This window comes from Callorhinus ursinus, unplaced genomic scaffold, assembly GCF_003265705.2.
Source record: "Callorhinus ursinus isolate GAN/ISIS: 27379988/994484 unplaced genomic scaffold, GSC_fseal_2.0 scaffold4, whole genome shotgun sequence".
NCBI lineage: Eukaryota > Metazoa > Chordata > Mammalia > Carnivora > Otariidae > Callorhinus > Callorhinus ursinus.
The window spans coordinates 133853897-133881632 of record NW_027397066.1 but is presented as its reverse complement, the minus strand read 5'-3'; the positions used below and the strand labels follow the sequence as shown (position 1 = coordinate 133881632).

General features: G+C 41.0%; 1 protein-coding gene across 4 annotated transcripts in view; it reads right to left on the bottom strand.

Annotated features, from left to right (window-relative positions):
* Positions 1 to 27736, bottom strand: part of FNIP2 (folliculin interacting protein 2) — a 138314-nt gene that overhangs the window by 97380 nt on the left and 13198 nt on the right. For 2 of the 4 annotated variants that reach the window (XM_025874382.2, XM_025874384.2), the window contains exon 1: positions 1335 to 1683. The exons of the other annotated variants lie outside the window; for them this stretch is intronic. In XM_025874382.2, the coding sequence (XP_025730167.1) occupies positions 1335 to 1510 (176 nt within the window). In that variant the 5' untranslated portion in view covers positions 1511 to 1683. Of the gene's footprint in view, positions 1 to 1334; positions 1684 to 27736 lie in introns of those variants that run through there. 4 annotated transcript variants of the gene reach the window in all.

Below are 27736 nucleotides of genomic sequence, written 5' to 3'. Positions count from 1 at the left end.
TCCTGATTTTTAATCAACCAAGAAATGTATTGATGGATATAGTTTATGACATGTTAATTGTAAGAAAACGTCTATAAAGAAAATAAGTAACATTTAAGTAAATTTAGAAACTTACTTTTTACACTAACCCTGAGAATCAAGCTTAACTTGATTTTTAACCCTGGCTCTCCTTCTACAGATCTCCATCAGATTTTGGAGTGAAATGCAATTCTCAAAGGACTTTTCCTTTTCCTTGATAATGCAACAAAATTCTTTACCAATATGTTTCAATTAAGAGCTATTACTGGGCGTCTGGGTGGCTCAGTTGGTTAAGCGACTGCCTTCGGCTCAGGTCATGATCCTGGAGTCCTGGGATCGAGTCCTGCATCGGGCTCTCTGCTCAGCAGTGTGTCTGCTTCTCCCTCGGACCCTCACCCCTCTCATGCTCTCTCTCTCTCTCTCTCTCTCAAATAAATAAATAAAATCTTTAAAAAAAAAGAGCTATTACTAATTAAATTAATAAATTCTTCCAAAATGGATGACATAATCACCCTTAAAGAACATAGTAAATGTTAATGTTATTCTCTTTACGTAAGCTCCATCATTAAAATTAGTTCAGCATAATACCATCCTTCTCAAGAAAATAATATTCCAGAAGACTGGCCTCTCTCCCACCACCCTGCCTCCACCTACCATTCAAACTACAAAGTGAGAACTTCCAGTCCTGTGCCCCATCTACCAACTGCTGTGCTACTTCAGGACTGCAACCCTTGTTCCTGATCATCTCTGTGAATAGTACTGTTCAAACTTCAACATAGGACAAAGATGTAACCATTTCTTGCAAGCCAGCTCCAGGAGAAGTAATGAAAAGAAAGGAGATGGGTAGCAGAATTCAAACAGTCAAAAAAATAACCATGCTGGGATGCCTCGGTAGCTCAGTTGGTTAGGCATCTGCCTTCAGCTCAGGTCATGATCCTAGGATCTTGGGATCGAGTCCCACATCTGGTTCCTTGCTCAGCGGGGAGCCTGCTTCTCCCTCTGGCTGTCGCTCCCCCATGCTCCTGCTCACTCCCTCTCGCGTTCTCTCTCTCTCTCTCTCTCTCTCTCTCTCTCACACACACACACACACACACACACACACACAAAATCTTTAAAAAAAAAAAAACAAAACAAAATGCCTACACCTTTTCCATACAGGAAAGGACTTGTTTCTACATACCCACCAACCACCCCATGTCTGACTAAAAGTACTCTTGAAAAACAACTTTCAGATCAATATAATTTCATCTGTTTGGTACTCAGGGATTTAAATAAAAATTTCTCTGAGACTTTAAAACAGAACTAAAGTTTCAAACCTGTTGCTGAGTTCCGTGTGATCAGTGCCCCCTCCTACCCTGGCACGTTTTCGAGTCTTTGGGCATAAAAGTGCCTTGTAAGTCCTCCCAGCACCAGAACCGGCATTACACACACATCTGGCTGAATCCTGCCAGCCCCCTGGCAGGTTTGCAGTCTTCGAAGAGCCGCCACACATCTCCTGGGTGGTTGAGCTTTCTTCTGCTTTATCCTGACTATCAACATGGACCTGGGACACAAACGTTGAAGATTCTCTGTTGTTTGAGGGATATTCCACACTGACCAGCCGTCCTAAATAATCACTGTACTCCTATACAGTAGGTGAGGCGAGCTACTTGGCAGCAGCCTACTAATTTCCTCTTTCAAAATTAAAAAAAAAGAGAGAGAGAGAGAGAAAAAAGGAACATTCATTTGTTACGTAAATTAAGCCTGCCAAAGTATTAGGAAGTCAGATATATCCACCACGTTATAAAATATGCTCTCAGCAGGACCATTATAAACAGACAAATCCAAATCCCACTTCCTACTTTTGTTCCTAAGCTTGTACTCTGGTCAGCAAAAGACAAAACACTCAACAGGTTGAGCAGCTTGGTCTGACTCATTCCATCTGTGCTCCCCTGTTGGAGATTATGTAGTAGTCAATTAATTGGTCACAAGACCTATTCATATGGCTCTAGGCAAATGCAGTGACTTGCCCTCAGCTGCAAGGTTGCTCTGACATTGGCCACACCACCCTCTTTAATGGCTCTCATGTGAGCAAGTGTCAGCTGACAGGTCTTACTCTGCAACCTTGCAAAACTCTACCCAGAGCAAGTGAGGGAGATGGTTACACACAACAAAGGTAGGGCTTAATGTACAGGAGGTGATGTGGGAGAGGGAGAGTAGGGACACATCCTTGTTTTAATACCAAATACACATATGTAGATATGTAAGAAAAATTTTATACATATACACACACACATACATATGTAAGACAATTAATAATAAATGAGAAGCCATAAACACTCTCACAACTCTTGCACTGAATTCCCGATTCTTGGATATATTCAGACCATGAAAGCCCTGAACCACCAGAACACAAGGACAAAAGTAGTTCAGTTTTGAATTCTGACACTAATGTACTTCATCTGTAAAATGAAATACTGTTATAGAATCAATATGATTTATCCACAGTACTGAGTTCATGGAAAAAGTAATTTTTCTTTAAGAAGAAATAAAAAGCACAGGTCCCTAAAATATAGATCAGATCTTGAAAACTATAAGGAGTTGTCTCAACTCCTTTTCCTCTTCCTCATCCTTGAATTTGGCTGAAGAAAATATTAATAGATCCCTAAAATCTGATGAACCGTTGGCTGGGTCTCTAGTGTCAGGAGGATTTAAATATGTCTTTATACATGGCAGCCAAATATTTCACCCCACAAGTGTGAGAACAATCTAATGTTATCGGGGCAGAGGCCTCAATTACCTTAAAGACATTATATCTATGTGACCCTAAAGTTCCTTTATAACAAATCCAAAAAAGATTTTAAATACACCCTCCTCCCCTGAGAAATAAAGATTGCAACACACCTACAACAATGACTAGACTTCTCTGTGAACGTAATAAATGGACAGTGCCAAGATAAAACCAGATGAGTAGAAAATGAATTCATTTTTCCAGGAAGGGGAACACATTTTGACCTTAAAACTTAACTGTAGGGCCACCATGTGATCTTGGGTTCTTCTTTTTCCCCTGAACTGTCTTTAAAATCACTTTCTCTTCTTAACAGAGAATAAGCAGCTCACTTATGTAAGCACTCAAGTCTTCCATCTTAGGCACAGGGCAGCTGGATGAGCAAAGGCTCAAAGGAAAGCCTCCTTTCACCATTATCATGCCCACTTCCTAAATGGCCCATGTGAGGCCCCAAATCAGTGTCTCCAAATCACCTAGGGTTTACCTCCTTTAAACTCACAGGAGAAATGAAAGTATGGTTTGTCAAAAAGAAAACCACAGGCCCCAGAGGGTGTTTCTCTGGCCAGACCAAGTTATCAGGCCAGAGCTTACCAACTAACTGAATTGCAGTTTCAACCTCCCCTAGCATTCTGTCTTAGCCCGTCAATCAGGAATTTTCAGATAAGCACCCATGAGAAAATCTACCGCAAGGGTCCCTTCCACCAACCCCCACAAAGGAAGTTGAGGTAATCTGCAGAGTGAGACCCCTGCCCTACCTTTCTTTTCTTTTGCTTATACCTTTCTTGATCCACCCCCCTTCCCATAAAAACTGCATTTTGTACGACTCCTTGGAATACCCCCCTCCATTTGCTAGGTGGGATACTGCTTGATTCATGAGTCATTTAATAAAGCCAATTAGATCTTCAAATTTACTTGGTTGAATTTTAACTTTTAATATGTCCAATGTTGATGGGGTAGGCTGTAAAAATACCAAAACAACTGAATTTTATAAAATATGTAGAAGTGCTTAGGGAATAGACCCCATTTTTTATATGTAAAAAAAAAAAATTAAGGGCGCCTGGGTGGCTCAGTCGGTTAAGCGCCTGCCTTCAGCTCGGGTCATGATCTCGGGGTCCTGGGATGGAGTCCCGCATCGGTCTCCCTGCTCAGCGGGGAGTCTGCTTCTCCCTCTCCCTCTGCCTGCCGCTCCCCCTACTTGTGCTCTCTTTCTCTCTCGCTAATAAATAAATAAAATCTTTAAATTAATTAATTAAAAAATAAATAAAAAATAAAGTTTTAAAACTGCCATCTCTAAAAAATACTTACCTAGGACCTAATGAAAGGACATGAAATCCTCTTTTTTTCCTTCCTTTGAGGTGGGGAGGCGAGGTGGAGGCACAGAAGGAGAGGGAGAGAGAGAATCTTAAGCAGGCCCGAAGCCCAGTGCGGAGCCCAATGCAAAACTTCATCTTACAACTCTGAAATCACGACCTGAGCCTAAATCAAGAGTTGGACGCTTAACCAGCTGAGCCACTAGGCGCCCCGTGAAACCCTCTTTTTAAATATGTATTCTGAACAAATATTTAACCTAGTAGTTAGCCACAGAGCTGTTCAGTCATACTGGTATTTTACATCTTCTAAAGGCTTCAAATACTGTTACAAGATGCAAATGTTATCTCCTATCCAGATGACGCAAACATTTTAAATGATCAGAATAAGATGATAAGAAAATGACAACATAGTTACAAAGGGTAATTGGATGAAATAAGGATCAAACTGCATTGGGAAGGAATTCCCTTAAACAGAAGCTAAACCCCTTCTGTATGTTTCTTTCATTCAGCCAGCCGTTTTTAACTAAACACTCCACACCAGTCACCGTTTCTCCCTAAATTCAGTCAGCATACCTTTTATCCACTACTTCCTTGGTTGAGTGGTGCTCAAACACAGTATGCTTATAAACACAGATTGCTGGACCTACCCCCAGGGTTTCTGATTCAGCAGTTCTGAGGTGGAGTCTGAGAATGTACATTTGTGACAAGTTCTGAGGATGCTATTGCTGCTTGCCTGGGAACCACACATTTGAGAAACACTTCCTTGGTAAAAATTTCATCTTCCCCATGATGACTTCCTAGGCTGGAAGATCTTTTTCTCCCTTGAATTCCTCTATGATTTTTTTTTAAAGATGTATTTGTTTTAGAGAAAGAGACAGAGCCTGTCTGAGCAGGGGAGGGGGTGGGCAGAGGGAGAAGAGAGAGAGTGAACCCTCAAGCAGACTCCCCGCCTAGCAAGGAGCCCGTTGCCAGGCTCAATCCCAGGACCCGGAGATCATGACCTGAGCTGAAATCAAGAGTCGCATGCTTAACCAACTGAGCCACCCAGGCATCCCCCTCTATAATTTTTTTAAACCACACGTTTAACACTTAACACATAACTGCTTTGAAACAGAGTAGTGTGCATATCTTACATCCTAACTAGATCATAAATTCTCTGAGTGTAAAAACTGGGTTTTAACATTCATCTCTGCACCTCATACAGGTCTTACATTTGATAAATGTTCAACAGATAACTTTTTGATAGTTTTAATGTAAACATTCAGTGGTATTAAACCGATGATATGAATCTACCTACAACAAGCAGTGCACTCCTTTAACAGGCTGATGCATATTTTCTGCCCAAGAGGGTACTTGTGTTTAAACACGCGTACTCTTTCTCTCATTTATTACGGCAAAAGTTCCTTTAGAAGCTTTACCAACATTTTGTGTTCACTCCAATCAATGTGACTCATGTAGTATGGTAACAGAAAGAAATTTAAAACTTTTAAAAAGTGAAAAAGCCATTTCCTCCGTCCCTCCCCTTAATAACCCTTAATTCCACAGCTCAAAATCTGATGAAACGTAACAGAGATGTATATCAAAACCACAACCATTATACTTAAAAAAGAGATGCCTCTATAGGACTCCAAATTTCCTTATGTTTAAATGGGAGTTTTAAAACTTCTTCAGTAAGTGGAAAAACAAGTAATAATTATATCATCACAACCATTCTTCTGAGACATTATGAAATTGCTTAAAAGCATAAAGTCGAACAAAAATCAAAATGGCTAACCAATGCTTCAGCAGAGCTCGGTTTTAAAGTAACCCCTTCCCCTCTCTTCTGCAAACCTCCCCTCCTCCCTTCTTAGCCTTTTGTTTCAGGAACCCAGTCCCACCCTAAAGACAAGACAAAGAGGGTTAGTTGCAGGTGCATAGTTCCTGCCAAAACCAACTAGAGCCTGTATTTCCCTACAAAACCCCCCAGCCCCTTCCTCAGGGAGGGCTCGCACTTTCTGAAGGCAACAGTCGGCTGCAGCCTCCTTTGCCCGGCAAAGCAATAAAGCTATTGTTCCTCTTTATCCCAAACTCTGTCTCCGTGCTATATTTTGGCTCCAAAGCACGGAGGTCAGTTCTCAACAATCAGAGCAGCTCATACAGTAGCTATGAGAAAGGTATCTTCAGATCTTCAGTGCCCCAAGCTCTGTTCTGTACCTCAATCTGATCTTCTTTTCTTCTCAATCTTCTGTTTCCTGAAATGGAGCCATATTCCGGGAGGTACCCATACTATGACTCATTATTACACTGGACACCCTGATCTTAAATACTAACTAACATACATACAAAATTTATCATCATCCCTATCTGCAGTGCTACTTATGGTAAAGTTCTCTATTTCCTTCACACAGCTCAGCCATGTTTCCACATTTAGGAAAGTATCTGCAGTCTCTGCCTGGACTCCCACACTCCACCTGCAGTTCAATACATTGACTAGAACTGCTGCTGTCACCACAGATACTTTCACAATACACATGAACTTTATCAGATGTTAGAGGCAAGGATTAGGGAAGTGTGGAAGTATGGGGAGGTCACATGACAGACGTAAGGAAGGAAGACTACTGGTTCAACTTTTTTTTTTTAAGTAAACTCTACCCCTCAACGTGGGGCTCGGACTCACGACCCAGAGATCAAGAGTCACATGCTCTACTGACAAAGCCAGCCTGGTGCCCGTGGTTCAACTTTTTAACCTATATGTGTATTGCTTCCAATCTCATAGCCGGTGCTAAGTAGTCCGAGAGAAGAGTGCTAAGTTTATGAGACCAGAAATGGTGTAAGTATCATTCGGATCATACAAGGCCAATACCTGGTACTGAGGATCTAGTCCAATCCCCCCTCCCTTTTTTTTTTTTTTTTTGCCATTGGCCAAAATCTCTAATCAACCAGAACACTATTTCCTGTTGTGCCCAGACTCCTCTGCAAATCCTTTCAATGCAGCGTTCCAGGGACCCACTGCAACCCAAAAGATTTGGTATCTGAGGAAAAATCCATTCCCATGCCTGATTTAGAGTTGGGACAATTAAAGTCAGGAAGGTTTCCAGGTAAGTATTCACACATTTCTGCATTCCCTTGACTTCACACTCTTCAGGTGATAAAAACAGTGATCACTATATGTAATGAAAAACTAACTCGAAAGCCACACCTGAGAGATGGGTTTAAAGAGAAAAAAAATGAAGGCTTAACATAGTTCCCCCCAAATCCAGTCTAATTATTCTTATCTAATGTATCTTTCTATAAAGGATCTTTCTCTGGGGCACCTGGGTGGCTCAGTCAGTTAAGCATCCAACTGTTGATTTTGGCTCAGGTCATGACCTCAGGGTTTGGGACGGAGCCCTGGGTCAGGCTCTGGGCTCAGTGCGGAGTCTGCTTGTCCTTCTCTCTCTGCTCCAGTCCTCTCCCACCCCACACTCAGGTGCTCTCTCACTCTCTAGCTCTAAAATAAATAAATAAAATCTTAAAAAAAAAAAAAAACTTTCACTGCCTATTCACATTACCTTAATGAGAAAAAAATAATAATAAATGGAGGGGAGGTAGTGGGACTCCTGATCCACAGCTATTACAACCGACTCTCCTTTTGTCGGAATAGTTCCCTCTCTTCCATAAAACCTTTTCCACATCCACAAACAACTGATCACAAGCCTTTTTACCAGTAGTTTTCAAAGCATGATCCACAGAAGGAGACACGAAAAGGTTATGAGATGCTGGCAAACTACTGTTTCTTATTTGGGTGTTGTGAATATGTAGCAAGCAGAATACGTATACTTTTCTGTCTATTATAGTTCAATTTGAAGTTTATTTTTTTTTAAGATTTTAAAAATTTATTTGAGAGAGACAGAGCACAAGTTGGGGGGGGGCAGAGGAAGAGAGTGAAGTAGACTCCCAGCTGAGCAGGGAGCTCGCTGTGGGGCTTGATCCCAGGACCCCGAGATCATGACCTGAGCTGAAGGCAGATGCTTAACCAACTCAGCAACCCAGGAGCCCCAAAGTTTATTTTTTTTAATAAAAGGCACTCGTGCTAGGCTAGCACAAATGGACTAAGGCAAGGGGATGAGAGAGCTTTCTTGAAGCAGTGTGCTTTCAGGGAATGGGCTTTAGAAACAGATAAACAGATCCATGATTAAAACCAAGTCTGTCAATATTTGGTTGTTTTCAGACACACGATCATGAACAGCTCCCAAAACCTAAGCAGCAGCCCATCCTCACAACACCAGTTCAGTATGCAATCAGAAAATAATAGACCTGCCCTGATGCCACTGAAACTTAACTGACAAGCTCAGCACTCAGGAAATTTGGCAAAATGTACAAACTCAGTCACGCAAGGTAGATAATAACCAGCTAGGTTTATTAAGTGCTTATTCTACACGCAAGGCATTGTTCTAACAGTGTTTTATTTGATCACAGGAAGCTGGTAGCTCTAATATCTTCTTTTAACAGAGGAAGAGAATGGAGCACAGAAAGGTTAAGGAACTGGTCCAACGTATGCAGCTTGTCAGAGGCAGAGCCAGGATGTAAGTCCAGGCATCCCTGCTCAGGAGAGAGCCCCATCACTCCTCCTCCCACTATTCTGGCGGGAGGGAAGTCACAACTGCACCTGACCATCTGAAGACTGATGTAGGAAGAGGTAAGGGAGGAGGCAGTTGAATATCACCGACTAACAAATTAAATTCTTTCTCCTACATCTCAAGCCCCACGCCACTTATGATGTTTAGATTCTCACTAATTCACTTCTCTGTGAGGACAAGGCCCCAGTCATGTGCACTGTGGGTGACTAAGTCTCTTGTCAGACACCTTGCCATGAACCCTGCCCTGCTCTCTGGTAAACAATCCCTGTCCTGGAGCCAAGCACACCAGCCATCCCACAGGATGCCTGCTCTGCCCTCCTCTCTTGACCCTGTCCGGTGCAGTACTTCAGCTGACGGACGGACTCCTAAGCAGAGTGATTTTTTGATCCATACAAAGTTAGCTCAAATGTACAATAAAATCAACCAATATTACGGGCGCCTGGGTGGCTCAGTTGGTTGAGCGACTGCCTTCGGCTCAGGTCATGATCCTGGAGTCCCGGGATCGAGTCCCACATCGGGCTCCCTGCTCAGCAGGGAGTCTGCTTCTCCCTCTGACCCTCCCCCCTCTCATGTGCTCTCTCTCTCTCATTCTCGCTCTCTCAAATAAATAAATAAAATCTTTAAAAAAAAAAAAAATCAACCAATATTACTTCTTTGACTTAAAATGAGGAACTACCTGGGAGACAATTTAGCTTTCAGACTTAGATAAAAGTTACATGAAAATTCAGGATGATCTTGCAGTACGTAATTATAATCCAGATTATTTTCCATTCCTATATACCCATACTTTGAAAAACAAAGCACATTACCCAGCACAGAAAAGCAACTGACAGAATGAATGAATGAGTGGCATGTCTTCAAGAAATCTGTGAAACAGAAAAATTCTTTTTTTTTTTTTAAGATTCTATTTATTTATTTGAAAGAGAGGGAGAGGGAGCATGAGCAGGGGGGAGGGGCAGGCAGAGGAAGAAGCAGGCTCCCCGCTGAGCGGGAGGGTGGGGGGCATCGATCCCAGGACCCTGGGATCATGACCAAAGCCGAAGGCTGACGCTTAACCGGCTGAGCCACCCAGGCGCCCCCAGAAAATTCTTATGTTACAAAGTTAAATAAAAAGAATGAGATACAAAATTATGTATGTACTTTTGATAACAAGTGTGCTTTTAAAAGACCAAACCTAGAAAAAAGAACAAGAAAGAAATATCAGAATGTCTTTGAATGGTAGGACTAAGAACACTTTTCCTTTTATTTTTCTCTACTTTCCATTTTTTGGTTATGTATTATTTACAAACAATGGGTAAAGCTACTTTATTTTTTAAATCCTTGCTGCCAAACCAGTAATGATCACTTGATTTCTTTATTCTATAACAATTCTACAGGCTTTATTGTAAGGAAATTGTCAGAGTCAAAACAATTTCAGACAGCTGAAAGGAAAAGCGAAGCATTCACCCTGTAAGAGTGCAATTCTACTCACACTATTTGTCCTTCAACATAATTGCTATCATTAAGATTTATATAAGCCAGCAAAAAGTATAGAGCTGCAGCTATATGCTCTTTTACAATATCTAACTAAAAACAAAACCCCAATTTCCCTTTATTTGGAGACTTAGTTTTAGTACCTAGCAGCAATACAATACACACAACAATGAGAGGATTTGTAAACTACACACATTACACTTTTTTCTTTTTAAGTGCTATTCAAAGGGCTATCTAACCACGTACCAGCATGCTTACAACACAGATAAGGAAAAGAAAGATGAGACTCTGGGAGATCCTCAACCTAATAAATGAAACAGTGCCTCTGAGGATGAGTTATGATAAAACTGTGGCTGTACCGATTTCAGATCTAAACTTTAATGTGAAAAAGAGGGGGCCAGGCCTGTTAATTCAAGGTTGTAAGGCTCTGCTGTGTTAACTCCCCGCCCACAAGAAGGGGCACTGCTTGTCTTTTTGTCTCAGTAAAATGATTCCCCCTTTGTGGAATCAGCTAGATAACCAGCAATTTAGATAAAAACTTAAAAACTTTCATCACTTTTTTTTTAAGCGTCAATATCAGACCTCAATCTACAATCCTTTCTCCTTATGCATGATTTTTACAACTCATCCCCACCTTTCACTGAAATTAATAACCGCCACACCATTCTTTTAAGATTTCCTAAAGTTAGAAACATATTAGCAACTAAATATTACACAACTTTTAAAGTTTAACTCTAATGTCCAGCTGGGCTGTCACTAGCATTTGGACCTTAGCATAAGTATCAGCAGTCCAGACCTGCTTAAGAAGTTGGAAACGGAGCTACTGGGCTGGGGCCATCGTCTCTGAAATCATTCACAGGTCTGTGATTCTCTACAAAGCATGAACAGGGCACCCAGTTACAAAGAAAAGAAGAACAGGAGTCTGACCACAACTGAAGACGGGTGGGGCCAGGGACGTGGAGTCCCAAGGACATTCGGATGGCCCAGCCAGCCAGAGGCTGTAGCAGTGGGGGCCTGGAGTACGATGTGTCTGAGCTAATAAAATGGCTGAAGAGGCAAGACAGCATGGGGATCCCTGGGCCTCCCCTCCAGGATGCTGCCAGGTATCCCTCTCCAACCCCTGGGGCACACAGATTATACATAAAAAGTCTTGAAATCTGGTGTGTCTTTTGGGGGGGCACCACTGCCCTCCCCTGGGGTCCTTCATTATTTTCTGGAAAATCACTCATGAGACTGCTGTCCTTGCTGCTGGGGTGCATATGCCCCAACCCCTGTACCACCGCTGCAGCTGCCTGGGCAAGAGGAAAGGGGGCGGGGGCACAGTATCTGTAATCATTAAATATGAATTCAATTTTTTAAAAATGTTATTACCTTGAAGAGCTGTTGCAGACATTCCAATTCAACACATTGGCTCACTCTACCCATTTGACCAAAAATGGCTCTGTGTTATTGCCAGTGTTCAGTGTTCCCACTCTCCCCATCAAAACCGTCACTATTCTTACCAGATTGTATAATTCATGAGGAGCATACTAGGAAAAAATACCTAGTGGAGAATTCTCAACTATCTCCATCCCCCTTCCATTTGGATATATATTTATAACATAAGGAAACTTTCTCTTGATGCTTTGGAACAGAATCAGCCTGGATTACTACAAGTCCAAGTCCTAAAATGCTGTCAGCATTGAGACACAACAGCTCACATGCCCAAGCCACAGCTAAAGGTTCAGCCACCCTGGCTGAGCATTAAGACCCTCTGCAATAAGCCTTCTCATTGTTCTGCACCTTCTTTTTAAATTTTTTTGAAGATTTTCTTTTAATTTTTAAGCAATCTCCACGCCCAACATGGGGCCCAAACTCACGACCCAGAGATCAAGAGAGGCATGCTCTACTGACTGGGCCAGTCAGGCACCCCAGGCCTGCACCTTCTTATATGCCTTGTTCCATTCAGGTGAACTAACCTGTGTCCCACACTAGACCGGTCTCTGAGTCTTCCGGCAGAAGAGTTTCATTGTAAAAAGGCCCTTCTCTCCCTCTCTCTTGTATTCATAACATTTTAAAAAACATTTTTAACCATTTGTAATTTTTTTGACATTTATAACAGGAGGATACAACTACCTCATAGAGGAATAAATAAATTACTCAAATTACTGTAAATGGCATTACACAAACAATAACTATCATGATTGTAACTATTATAGCCACTGGGATAATTCTGGAATTACTAGGAGTTATTCATTAATCCGTGCTGTAATTAAATAAAACAGCAAATGGGATTAAACAAAATAAAAAGCATATGACACTTCTACAATTTATAAAGCTATCTCATTGATTCTGCAGAATAATTTACTAACTTGCCTTCAATATATGCTATTTAAAGACTTAGAAGACTCCATTTATTTATCCCTTCAAATATTTGATGTGCCGGGCAGGCCATGTTCAGCATGCTGATGATACCGAGAAAAATGGTATCGGTGTGCTAACAACAGTCTCAAGGCAGATGCGGTGATGGTGTCAAGGCCTATGGTGTTGTGGGCTTGGGGGTACTTATTAGAAGTACCCAAAGCACTAAGGTCTCTCTCTTCACTCACCGCTGGTGACAGGAAAGCTGGAGAAGGGGAAGAAGTTTTATCAGGAGCACATGGTTCTTCTGGCTCCTTGTTGACCCCTGCCTATAGAGATATGGCAGCCCATATCACAACCTCCACCGCTACCACCCTAGTAGCGACAGATACTAAAAAAAAAAGTTGCTTGGGAGTGGAGAGAAATCAATTTATGAGAACAGAAAGCTGGGAAACGAGAGGCTGGGAAAAGATATTCAGCTCTGAATCAGCAGACTCTCATTTCTCTGAGTCAGTTCCTCATGACAAGGCTGAGTACTAGGAACTCAGGAGATGCCAGCAACCAGATGAGAAGTCACTGTCAGCAGTGTCTCTGCTGAGAGGGTGTCATACTAGGGAAAAGAACCCTGGACTAGACGGACAGAGCTATATCTAGTTCTGGTACAGTCATTCACTAGCCACATGACTCCCAGGAAAGACACTCAGCCTCTCTGAGCCTCAGTTTCCCCAGCTGGAAATAAATGGGTGATGGTGATACTTATTCCACCTATCTTAGAAGGATGTTAAAGATATTAAATGTGAGCATCTGAAGTCCCTCTGAAAAACTGTACAGCTCTAAGCAAATGTGATGTGGTTTTTTTTTTTCCTGCACATGTCTAAAAGTACCCATTGTCCTACTTGAGTTGCTGCACTCATAGATGACTGCATTATATTTATACAACATGAAGCCAAGATAAATAACTTTGGCCACAATGACATCTGGCAAATAATAATTTTATCCAAGAAAGTCAGTCACTTCTCCAGCCCCCCCCCAAACATGGCCAATTCTCTGGAAGTTCCAGGCAATTAAACCCTCTAAAATAGACTCATTGCAAAATCCCTTGGGAGAAATAAACTCTAGAACAAATTAATGAGACAGCTAGAAAATTATATCCACAAAATAATTTGCTTTCAAATTAACATAAGGCATTCTTTCTCCCACTGATAAATTCCTTTTCCACCTCCTGTGTACTTTCAATCATACCAGTTCCCCTCCTAAAATACCTTCCCTTTAATTCTCCAAGTCAAATCCTCAAAATTTTTTCAGGACCCAAAGCAAGGGCCATCAATCCCATAAAAACTTCCCACAATGACCCTTTTCTGAAGACGTTTCAACATCTATAAAGGGAAGACAAAATGGACTCTACACACAATGGTTCTGAAGGATTCTCTATTTGTTTCTTAAAGTTCAGAATCTCCCAACAACCATGGTTCAGCTTTTCCCATTGGCTACACCTTAGAACGGTAGTCCCTGTCCTTTACATGCTGCCACGGTCACGGTGTAAAAAAGAACAGCTGCAGGCCATGCACAATTCCCACAAAAGAACACATGTGAAAGTGGTGTTTATCCAAAGTCGCCACAAATCTGCATTTTCGTAATAAAAAATTTCCAGATTTTAATGCTTTGTCAATGCTTCGTTATGTATAAATCTCTCCTCGTACCTCATCACATACAGAATGTTAGAATGTCTGTTAGGAACTTCTAAACCAAATGATGGACTTCTTGAGGACACACACACCACATCTTTACTTTCTTTTGTGTTTCACTTATGTAGCTCAGCTAACACTGAGCAGAGAGAAGGCACCTAGTAAAAGGTGCTTAACTTAGAACTAACCTCTTTTCTGTCATATTTACTAAGTCTGCCTCACAAAATAGTGTTCGTCTCACAAAATAGTGTTCACCTAAATTATGGAAACAGTGACTCTCCAGGAAAACAAAACTTTTACACTACAGCTCAAGGTGACATAGATTCAAATATTCCTTTGAAAAAATAGTTACACATTTAAAAGTCTGACTGTATTTGATTAGTCCAAAACACAATAATGGTAATCCTGCTATCAGTTCTTAAAGGGATTCAGTTATATTCCATCCAGTGGAACTGCCATGAACACTGACTTTATTTATAACAGGAGAGTTTCCAAAGAAAAAGAAAAAACTTCTTAGGGCTAAGTTTTCTTAGCAGGGAGAATTTCTAGTATTCATGACAGTACTCCTTTTGTTTATAAGAGCTACATTCAGGTACATCAGCAACTTCAATGTCATTACAAATACAAATGGACCCCAAAATTTGGTCTTTAGAAGTAGTACCATCGAACAGTCATTTTCAAATTATTCCCTGGAAATTTAAAGGGCACAATGAAACACTGTCCATCAGAAATACATTGCAAGCCCCATATATAATTTAAAATTTTCTAGTACCCACATTTTTTTAAAAGTTTTATTTTTAAGTAATCGCTACATCCAACGTGAGGCTCAAACTCAACCCTGAGATCAAGAATCACATGCTCTACCCAGCCAGGGACCCCTCTGGTACCCACATTTTTAAAAAGCAAAAAGAAACAGGTGAAGTGAGTTTTAACAATTTATTTTATTTGGCCAAAATATACACAATCCTATCTCAACATGTAATCAATGTAAAAATTAATGAATTACTTTCCATTCTTTTTTTCACATTAAGTCTTTGAAAGCCAATATGAATTTTATACTCCGAGAACATCTCAGTTCAGACTAGCCACGTTTCAAGTGTCCACCAGCCACATGTGGCTACCCAGATGAGCAGCACAGCTCTAGAAAACTCTTGAGAAGAATTAAGTGGTGGTATATGTATATACGATTTGCCTCTCCTTCATTTCCAAACCCCATCAAAATGACCAAAGACAAAAAAGACAAACCTAAGCTGGTGGTTGGTGGCAAAATGTGGAAAACAAGTGTCAGAGTCAGACTGTTAACAGTTGTCAGTGAAACCTTACAAACAGTCAAGGGGAAGCTGGCTCACTCCCAACCCCCACGCAAACAGAACTGAGAGGAATCATTACCTCTATTTACCAAACAGTAAGTACGCACATTCACCAATCTCAAATGCCGTAATAATGAAAATCAAAGGACAAGGGAAATGAAAATTAAAGAATTTGGGGCACCAAGAGAAAACATCAACCTACCTCCTCTATAGAAGAAAAAGGATCTCATGGCAATTAGTCAACACTTTGGAGCAACTCTTGACCATTCACCCCATTTCTCTCCTCCTCTACCTAAATCTAATCAACAAACAAATCTTGTTGATTCTTCCTCGTGTCCTTCCCACGGTACAAAGAGGGTGGGGCTTGTAAACCAAAGAAGTGTATTGTACTCTGTGCAGGAAAGAACCTTGCCACTCATTTGATACTCTGCATAGGCCTCTTTAAGATTCCTTGATCATGTCTCAGGGCTCTTGGAATCTCTGGAAACATGCACATGGTTACACCGCCTGGGCACTGAAATTATCTTTGTTAGCTCTCTGGGCTCTTTGATCACTACATTATCCCTTGGGAACTCAACATTCCTTCCCATGAATGGTCGCTCCAACAACGAATGTGCTGTTCTTTGCCTTCTTTAAAAACAGCTGTGATTTCTACCCCCACCCATTTTCCAATATGACTTTGACTACAACCTCCTATTCTTACAGCTGTCTTATTCCCTCCAAGCCTGACCTCTGACTTTACATAATCTTCCAGTTTCTTCCTATATCAAGCCCATTCTGGCTTACTTCTTTATCTTTCAAGCCCTACAAGTCATCATTTTGATTCCCCCCCATCACTCCCTCAGTTGTAACAGCCCCCAAAACTCAGAATCAGTTGCCCATTTACCTTCTCCACTCTGAAGTTGATGAATGTTGCACAGTATTTCCACTGTACAATCGATTCTCACTATTCGCAGTACTTATGTTTCTATAAAGTCTCTGTGACAACTGAATTAGTGAATAATGAACCATTGCTCTTAGAGGGAATACAGGGTTAGGTTCCTACAAGCCCTGTGGCCACAGTGCTTTCATCAATTAATACTTAATATTGTTTTATGTGTGTTTCTGCTTAAAGACACTTTAATATATATAGCTGCTTCATTAACATTGGAGTCACAGTCAACAGCACTATAACTCGTCACTGAATGAAGCTCACCCAACGCACAGATGGTCTCTATAAGCACAGCCTTCTTGCCTTAGGAACATTAGACAGCACTTCAGCCGTACGCTTTGGGGCCATTTCAAACAGCAAAATCACCAACAACAAGCACAAAGATGCAAAACAAAAACAAAAACAAACCAACTAAACAAAAACACCCCAACTTCAACACTAAATAAAGAGACTGAAAACATTTGTTTACAGTATGAGAGCTGACAGAAGACTGTGCTGCCTGACCTCCACTGGGAACATGCACATCAGGCGACTCTAATCTTTTGCTGCTCTGTGGATGTCCCTGAATGACCATAAAAGCATCACAAGTATTGACTTTGGTGGTTATAAACAAATTTTAGTGAGTAGGAGAATACAGAAACCTGGAATCCACAAATAATGAAGATGGACTGTACTTAGTACCTGATAGGGCTTTTGTGACCATTTCCTCTGTTAAACCATAACCTTCCTGAAAGCAGATCATGTCTTAGTCCTCCATCTTCCCAGAAACTAGCACAGTGCTTGGAATACAGAAACCACTTGCCCACGTTCACCTTTGCTTCCTATGAGAAAAATCTTTGCTTTTTCTAGTCCAAGAACTAGACTAGACAGACCCTGATCGCTGAGTCTCATTGTCTCTCACCTGCCCAGGGACACTGCTCTATCAGTTCCCCACCACCACGACCACCAACTCTTGCCTACTTTCAGCCCTTAATGCACTCAAAATTATCAATTTATGTAACCTTTGTTTTTTATCCTACACAATGCAGAGAACATGCGGGAAATGAAACACACAGAGTCATTACTGATGGCGTACGATGACAGCTGAGGAGGCATCACCCTCTGTAAGCCTGTGGAAAGCAATGACATTCCAAAACAGGATTCCCTGCATTTAAAGTGGCCAGGTGTGAGGGGCACCTGGGTGGCTCAGTCGGTTGAGCATCTGCCTTTGGTTCAGGTCATGATCCTGGGGTCCTGGGACTGAGTCCCACATCGGGCTCCCTGCTCACTGGGGAGCCTGCTTCTCCCTCTCCCTCTGCCTGCCGCTCTCCCTGCTTGTGTGCTCACTTACTCGTGCGCTCGCTCTCTCTCACTCTCTCTCTCTGTCAAATAAATAAATAAAATCTTAAAAAAATAAAAAATAAAGTGGCCAGCTGTGACTGGTAAAATTCCTAGTATCACAAACTACCAACATGAAAACTCCTTAAAGTTCTCAATGTGGAAAAAAACAAGAAAAACAAAAACAAACAAAAAACCCACCCAAAGCCTAGCGTATTTGTGAACATTAAAAGAAAGAATGAAGCTACAGAGGGGGCTGGCAACAGTACTGCCTGAGAGTGTTTAGGGAGAAACTGCAAATTCCCATCAGAGAAGTCCACCTTCTCATTTATTGCTGCTCCCTCCTCCACATAACCCGTCCCCCGTCCCCCTCACCACTCACCATTCCATAGAGTTAGACTTTCAGAAAACCAGGAAACAAACTCTGATCATAAGAACCTCGTTTTATTTTTAGAAAATCATCTGCAGGTAAAATGGAAAGACAACAAGAATAAAAAAAAACTATGAGCTCAAATATGAGAATGACTTACACATATTTAGTATTTAATTCTCCATATGGAAGGATAAAAGTTAAGAAAGTGCTAAGTGAAAAAAAGAACTGAAAAAGAAAAGAATCTACTAGGCTTGGAGACTAGTCATTTAACAGCCGTCTACTGAGCACTTTTGTAAGCCCTCCTGCCTCGACCTTTTGGAATGCCGTTAAGTCCTATTACATACGTTACACGGAACAGTATGAAACAAACCTTCAGGAACTGAACTGCTCAGGTCAGGGATGTGTCTTATTCATTCTTATCATCTACCAATTCATTATATCTGAAATATCAAAGATGTTTTTGAATGAAAATTTATTGTATAGGGTCTACAAGTTCATTCATAATTTTAGAGTTCAGAGTACAAATCAGAAATATTATGATAAAGGGTGGTCAGAATGCCTGGCTATCCTACGAAAACCAAATTAACCTAAACTACAACCATTACCCTAATAAATAAGTGAACTAACTGTTCTTCATAAAAATAACACCTTTAACATCTTAACAATGGGAAAATGTCTTCCAAGTCGTAAGAGCCCACTATTTTACATAGACACATAGACACACACACACAAGTACCCCAATCCTGCTCTTACAGGATTAGAAGAGGACGGCAAGAGGCCACTCAAAAACCAAGAGGATAAGGAGTAGTTGCTGGAAGAAAGTACAGTTTCAGGAAGAGTAATCTGAAGTGGTCTAGATACCATGAATACATCATGGTCCCTTCTTGCTCTAGGAAACAGAGTGGTTCAATGAGGCACCATTACTTCCTGGTGTGAAAAAACACACTGGTCTAATTTTTTCTGACTTTACAAAGAAAGAACCAATGGCAAGAGGTGACTGGAGATCAGGAAAGATCTGGTAAGTCTGGGCAAAGGTTATAGTGCTCTCCTATCTTATTGGTAGACAATGGTAACACCATCAGAAGCACAGATAAATGCACCTAATTAACTTCCCTGTCAGAGTCATAGTAGAAATGCTCTGAAATTTTTCATAAATTTCCCTGGACACCAATCAAATCAAAGGTCACACCCAGGGGCGCCTGGGTGGCTCAGTCAGTTAAGTGATTGCCTTCGGCTTGGGTCATGATCTCGGGGTCTTGGGATTGAGCCCCACATCGAGCTCTCTGCTTGGCGGGAGGCCTGCTTCTCCCTCTCCCACTCCCCGCTCTCTCTCTGTCAAATAAATAAATAAAATCTTTAAAAAAAAAAAGTCACACCCAGTAGAAGACAATATAATAGATGGTTAATTACTTACCTAGCTAACACAGCTCAGCTGCTTACTATGACCCTAGTCTAGCACAGTACTTTGCTCTTACTACCTCATCTAACAGGGACTTTATTTGTTTTTAGATAATAAAAAGTGAGATGGAAAGTAATTTGACCAAAATTGCACAGCCAGTAGGCAGAAGAAGAGGAGTTCAAACCTGACACACATACACACTCTTAACTGCTACACATCCTGCTTTGCTTTCTTTGGAAATAAAAGGCTATATAATATACTGTAAATACTGAATGTATATACATTGGCTTTATATAGAAAGCACTTAGAACAGTACCTGTACATAATTTGTGCTCACTAAATTTTATTATTTTCATTATTCTATTAGGGTAGATTAGATGTAGGAAGGCAGGAACAAGCTCAAGAAATGGGACTTTTCAAATTATACTGCTGTGAAAGTCCAGTCTGAAGTTAACCTTTGCTTTTTACTACTGCCCCTTAAAAATCTGATAAAGTCTATAGCAATTAATTGTTAGTCTCATTCTTCTAGTACTCCAAATCTTAAATGGCTTTAATCAAAAGAATCCTAGCAGTATAGCAAACCCTTCCTCCTCCTTCTTTTTCCCCTAAGTAAGACATTATTTCCACCTGGAACACCCTACCATCAGGGGACCTGCCATGACTATGCTAGATGACTACCACCTCTCGAGTAGAAAAAAGTCTGTTACTTTCAGCAGGAAACTATTTTACTCTTACATAAGTTTTTCCTTTTACATTGTTTTTTATTCTTGACTATAAAGACGGGGGGGGGGGGGGGGGGGGGGGTAGTGGCTTCTACGGCTACATTATAGCCACAGGCACACCTGATTGCCAACAAAAGCTGAATGCCGGGAAATCCTGTGATTTCCAGGGAGGCTGTGACAATTATTAGGTTAAATCCAGATTGTGGTCAACATCAATCAGGTGTTCCTCCTGAGCCTAGCCTGTTCTCTGTGGAACCCACTTTAACCTTTCTTAAAGAACACAGCAACTTTTCAAGAGGTCTGTCCTTACATACAGCCTCTTCTCTCACAGAATGAACTACACTAAGCAATAGAGTGTTACAACTCCAAGAGCTTCCATAAAGAAACTAAGGCTAAACTATCACCTCCCTCATCCTAAAATTACCCCCATCAAAATCTCCAAATAGGAGCTTATGGCCAGCTCTGTCAGTAGAGCACGCAACTCTTAATCTCAGGGTCATGAGTTCAAGCCCCACATTGGGTGTGGAGCCTACTTAAAATTTTTTGAAAATAAATAAAATTGTTTTTAAAAGCTTCAAATAAAAGCTTAAAAGGCCTTCACAAAAGGAAAGGAAAGCTGAAGTCAAAGACATGAAACTTACCACATGAGGTAACAGAGCCTTACCTATTCATTTATTCAAACATTTCTCAAGTGCCTATATATGTGCCAGGGGCAACCCAAAGTGAACAATACAAATATGGCCCATTCATCCCTAGACTTAAAGTAGAGTGGGAGAGTCATGCACAGGCAATTCCAGGCCAGCAGGATAGGGTGCAAAAGTGCAATGATGAGTATGAGAAAGAGCAGGTATATGTAGTGCCCAGGAGGGTCAGGGCACTTATCAGCACAGACTTCCAGCTATCAGCACTTACCAAGTACCAAGCACTCTTCTAACATAGCAAAAGCCAACCCATTTAAATCTCATAACCACACCAGGAGGTGGTTACTATTATTCCCAGTGTACCAGGGAGAAAACAGCAGTACGGGACAGAGCCGCTTGGTAACTTGTTCAAGATCTTACAGCTATAGGGGCACCTGGCTGGCTCGGTGGGTACAGCAGGCAACTCTTGATCTCGGGGTCGTGAGCTCAAGCCCCATGTTGGGTGTGCAGATTACTTAAAAAAATAATAAAATCTTAAAAAAAAAATCTTATACCTATTAAGTGGTGGTGTCAGAACTAGAAACCCGAAGTCTGGTTCCAGAGTCCACGCCCACTCCTAACCACCACACTAGGTAGGAGTCAGTAGGTTAAGATGGAAGAGAGGAAGTAAGTTCCAGGCAAAGCGATCTTTATAAAGGGAAAGCTCTAAGTTGTTTGAGGAACTGAGACAAGTTCACTTGGGTGTTAAGACATGTGAGGGGAAGAGCAAAGAGAAATGAGACAGGGCCGGCCATGTAAAGGAGTTTGGAGTTGATTTTTAAGATGTACATGTCACAGTTCGGAGCACCTCAATACCGGAAAAGGGCACAAATGTAATGAAAATAACACAAAGGTTCAGCATACAAAAGAATGCAGAATTATGATCATTAAAAATAAAAAAGATGAGGGATGCCTGGGTGGGTCAGTCAGTTAAGCATCTGCCTTTGGCTCAGGTCATGATCTCAGGGTCCTGGAATCGAGTTCCACATCAGGCTCTCTGCTCCATGAGGAGCCTGCTTCTCCCTCTGCCTGCCGCTTCCCCTGCTTGTGCGCTCTCTCTCTGACAAATAAATACATAAAATCTTTAGAAAAAAGAAAAAAAAGATGCCTTTTAGCTACAAATTCGTAGCAGCTTTTATTAAGTGCATAACAAGGGAACTTGCCATACAAGACTAAAAATTGGCTCAGGCCAACACTTCAGGTCTGTGTTCCAGATCTGGCCCTACCCACATGGGCAACTATCTTTGTGACCTTGGCCAGTGAGCCTGTTTTCTATTCTATAAAATAAAGACAACTGCTTTGGTAAATAAAACCCACGTAAATGTGAACTAATACAGTTAAGCCCAACTTAGTAATTACCCTTTCTCTGAAATACTGATCTTTAATACACAGCAGCACAGTTAACCATTATGCATCTTTCCCCCACAATTTTTAGACCAGAAAATCATGGGGGAAATTGGGTTAGGATGCCTAACTTTGGCATTCTAAACCTACAGCATGGCTTCTTTCTGCTTTGAAACCATCACCACTACATTGCATGGGCTAAACAGATCTTTCTTTGCCTTTTCCTAGGAAAAGAAACGATTCAATTAAGAGGATCTCCGGCTAATCCCATTCACGAGGCGGCGGGGGGAGTATTCCTCACTTTTTCAACATCTAAGTACAAGATCCTGCAACCCCTGACGGGCCCCCTCCCACACTCGGACTTCTGGGAGGGGAAGAGCAGTCACCTGGAGTCACAGGTGCTTCTGTCTCAGGGGTAAGATTCAAATCAAAGACTTGGGGAGCGAAAGGAACCTCAGGGCCTTGAAAAGCAACACTCAGAAAATAATCTCTCCCCCTGGTGTTTCCTCTCCTTATCCCACGAAGAAATTACCTCATCTAAGTAAATTAAAGTGGCAAATTAAAGGTATAGCATCATGAAGAAGAAATCACAAAGAAGGAAACCCCAGGAGATCAAAACTGCAATACCTTTGACTCTGGTTAATTTGTCACTACTTTTTTAGGAAACAGGGAGCAAGAAATCTCACAGAATAAAGGTTGCAGAGGGTGACTATCAGAACCTCTCCTCTTCCCTAAGCTGCATTCTTTGGAATATGATAAAAATCACTGTCAACTCTTATTACCATTTGAGAAGAGCCGCATTTTATGGATGAAATAAATACTTTCAAGCCCTGGTTGATCCACTTACTTCAAAACTGATACCTACAAAATTCAAATAGGAGAAATGAACTTCTGATAGCCCACTGAAGTTGTAATAGTATATGATTTATGTACTAGTAAACTTAGGTTTAGGTTTTCTTTTTTTTTTTTTTAACCATGTCCATGAGAAACCAAAACAAGTATTCCTTTATTCATCTAAATCTCATTTGCCATTAACCTTTTCATTACGTGAACTGCATTAGTACACAGGTATTTGGCCACTTGTTTTTTTGAGGATAAAAGAGTGTGAGGCCAGTAGGATATTTATCTTGGACAGAGAACTGGATTCGGACCAGAAGGTAAAAGTAGGAATAAACAAACATTTCTCTGGAAAAAGAAGTATAAACAGAGTGGTCTTTTGGTGATAGTTGTGAAGACTGAACTTAACATTTTTATAACTGATATGAGTGACAAGAGTGGCCAGGGATAGGGCCATCTTTATAAGTGGCACTAAACATTTTCACCAGGAAAATGCCCAACTACAGGGAACACACAGCAGATCTTTCAGGGTTCTTTGAACTAACAGATAAGTGCCAAATGAATTTTGGTTTGAGCAGTCAGTTGAGGTAAAGATGGTGGTCAAGCTATTCTTATGACAGAACAAAGCTCTAAAAAAAGTATATTCTTACTAGAATACATCATACATTTCTTGACAGTGAACCTCAGAAATCTAAACTGATCTATAGAGAAGAGTCTCTGAGGTTTAAAAAAATTACATCACTTGGTAACTGAAAAGAAATTACAAAAAGGGGGTAAACACAGTGAGAGGTATGAACAGGATAAACATACCTGCTGGTTAAATTCTGAAATACAGGCACTAAGAAATGTTCTTCAAAGAGGAAAGTTTATACAAAAGTTTAAAAAGGAATTCTAGATAACAATAAATCATATTTCTCTAAGAAGTGGTACTAGCTGAAAATAAACAGGTTTAAATAAACATATTCCAATATTTACTGAGCTCCTATTAATGGACTCAGTGCTATGCTACACACTACAGGGACATACACATAATGTTCCTTGCACTTAAGGTATAATCTGGTAATGCTCAGGTAATTAAGAAAAAAAAAACAGCTAGTAGACTGCTATAAGTGCCATAAAAAAAGAAAAACACTAAGTTCAGGAGTTCAGAGGGCATGCACATTTGGGGCAATCCACAAAGACCATCAGAGGTGGCATCTGGACAGAGTTTGGAAATACAAACAGAATTTTGACAAAAGTAATTTTGGGGAAGGGAACAGAAAAAAGTCTTAAGAGCAAAATATGGATCTCCTGGGCCCTCTGGCAAATACTGGCTTGCTATCTGCTCTGATAACCACTCATGAACAGCACTATTTGTGGAGTATCCACCTGCACCTCAAATTCAGTATGTGCAAAACCAAACGTATATACTCTCTTTTTTAATATACGTATTTTTAAGTAGGTTCCACACCCAGCGTGGAGCCCAACATGGGCCTGAACTCAGGACCTGAGATCAAGAGCTGGTCTGAGATCAAGAGTCAGATGCTTAACCAACTGAGCCACCCAGGTGCCCCAGGAGAAATTACTTTTAAAAAAGTGAGTATAGGGGAGCCTGAGTGGCTCAGCTGGTTAAGCATCTGACTCTTGATCTCAGCCCAGGTCTTGATCTCAGGATCATGAGTTCAAGCTCAGCGTTAGGCTCCATGCTGGGTGTGGAGCCTTTAAAAAAAAAAAAAAAAAAAGGAAATTTCTTCTGATAGCTGTCCTATTTCCATTAATTATGCTTCCATTCTCCCAGGTTACTCAGGCTCAAAACCTTTAAGTTATTTTATACATTACTACCTCTTTTAAAAGGTTTTTTCTGTTTTGTTTTTTTAGTAACCTCTACATCCAACGTTAGGCTTGAACTCACAACCCTGAGATCAAGGGTTGCATGCTCCTCCAACTGAGCCAGCCAGGTGACCCGATTATTACTACTTTTTAAAAATTATTTATTCTCTTTGTTTATAATTCACTCTCTTTCATATCCAATCCAGTTTTTCCTCTAAAATACACCTCACATACCTCCATGCATACCAGTTAGGTCCCCAAGGAAACTACATTCAGAGAAAGCAGTGGAAGATATATAAACCCTTAATTACTTGCTAAGCTTTGATGCCAAATCTCAGCCTCAAATCCTAGTAAGCTGGACTGGGCCAGGCTCTGGAAGTGGATAGGACCAGATGAATTCCAGCTGTGAGGATTTCAGGCCAGCCAGAGCCTAAACCAATGTAGGTCAGATGACCTCCTCCTCTGCTCCTAAAGGTTACACAGGACCTAATCTGATGGTGAGGAAAAACCCTTACTGGGAATCCCAGCCAGCAAGAAAAAGAAAAGAAAAAAAGAAGAGAAATTTAAATACTACTTGCCCCAATGCACAGGGCAGAGTTGGTCAAGGCCTCATACCCCAAATATTTCTAGGACAGAAGGACAAGGGGAGTCTTCCAAACAGAGGGGTGGTAACTGATAGATTAACAATACTTTGGGATTTGTTTTGAAGGAGAGGAGAGGCCCTGTTATTTTCTCCTTGAGGATAACTATGTACCTCCCCAACTAAAAATATCTCTGGGGTACTGGAGACCCACTGCCTTGCACATAAAGGTTTCTAAAATAAAGGAAAGGAGAACAGGTCTGACATTTTGGCAATACTTTAATCCAAGGGAAGTTACCTACTATGGTCTGCTGATTGGACCACAACAATTGGGACAATCAAGTGCTAATTATAACACAGTTCTGAAAAGAAGCTTCCTCTTAAACAGCTACTTAACATGCTAGTGGGTCTAGGCAACCTCAAGAGAACTCACGTTGCTACTGCTGTGTTAAACACAATATTGACTTTTAGGGTCCAAGCTGTAAAACTCAATACTCTCTGGAATAATCTAAAGAGCAGCACAGTAATCAGCTGTAAGATCAAAGTCCAACACACCCTGGACTTGAACAAGATCGGAAGAAAGAAGACACAATGACAAACAAATTATAAAGTGTGAGTTTGTACCTACAGCAACTAGACTGCTTTTTAACAGCTTTATTGGGAACACGCAGAGGTTGCACACTTCTCTTGGCACATTATCTAAACTAGTACTCCATGCAATTATTAGGGGCAGTACTTAGCACTTCAGGAAGATGAGATTACTGGACAATTAAAAGTTTTTCCTTTTTCTAGCTTCTGAGGCAAGTGCCTCTCCCTCTTCCCCTTTCCCCCCTTTCCATTTGTTAAAAAAAAAAAAAAAAAAATCTGGGCACCTGGGTGGCTCAGTTGGTTAAGCGACTGCCTTCAGCTCAGGTCATGATCCTGGAGTCCCGGGATCGAGTCCCACATCAGGCTCCCTTCTCCCTCTGACCCTCTTCCCTCTCGTGCTCTCTATCTCTCATTCTCTCTCTCTCAAATAAATAAATAAAATCTTTAAAAAAAAATCTGACTATCATGAGTAACTGAGCTAGTCCTCAAACACAAACTCCTCTCTTTGGTGTAAGTCTGGAATTTTAGGACACAGCCAAAACGGGCTCTTCACAAATGTTTGGGAAACTAATCAATACAAGAAGCAGAACTATCAGGAAACTATTTAGAGATAAAAAAGAGGTCCTGAGATATAAAAAGAGATAACTGGAGTTGGGGGGAGAGATGACTAGGCCAAACACAGAGGATTTTTAGGGCAGTGAATATACTGTGTGTGATATTATAAGGATGGCTATGTGCCATTTTACATTTGCCCAAACTCACAGAATATAAAATACCAAGAGTGAACCCTAAGGTGTACTATAGACTTTGGGTGAATATAATGTGTCAACATAGGTTCATCCTTGGTAAAAAATGTACCACTCTGGTAAGTGATGATGATAATGAGGGAGGCTATGCGTGTGTGGGGGCAGGGCTGTATGAGAAATCTCTGTACCTCCCCCTCAATTTTATTTAAACCTGAAACTGCTCTAAACAACTAAAGTCTTTATTGAAACAAAACAAAAAAGATAAGACAAAACAGATAACTATATCTGTTTACCAAGTATGGATTCTGCCACAGGCTAGGAAGAAAGCCATGAAGGTGGGAACATAATGTTACTGGCTTGTGATCATTTGTGGCTTCTCCTCCTTGGAGATGAGAGGCCTGGGGTTGGGGACAGCAGGAAGACTAAGAAATACAGGTATGTTCTGCTTGCGGTTATCATATACAGTAAAACTGCACTAACTTGGATCCCAGCACCAAAATTTAGGTCAAGGTACCTGTGCTGAGCAAGCTGCTTCACCAATCCATTACTCAAAATTGTAGTGACTCCCCAATGCCTTCAGAGAAGGAACTCCACTTTTTGATGAAGACAAGCGACTTGCCATTTCCCTACAATCTGGAGATGGCCAAGAGGTGGGATTAAGACAGAGAAGTAGCTGGAGAAGCTAGGAGGAGAAACAGTATTTAAGTTTCTGAGAGTTACAAGAGTTACCATTTATCCCATTTATTGAATGCCTAATAGGTGCCAAGCGCTTTAATGGCACAACTGACATATATTATCTTCAGTCTTCAGAACACCCTTGAAAGAAGAGAGACTTTACATCCATTTTACAGATGAAAAAAACTCAGGGAGGGTACCATGGCGTACGGCCTAAGTGGGGGAGCCAGGTTT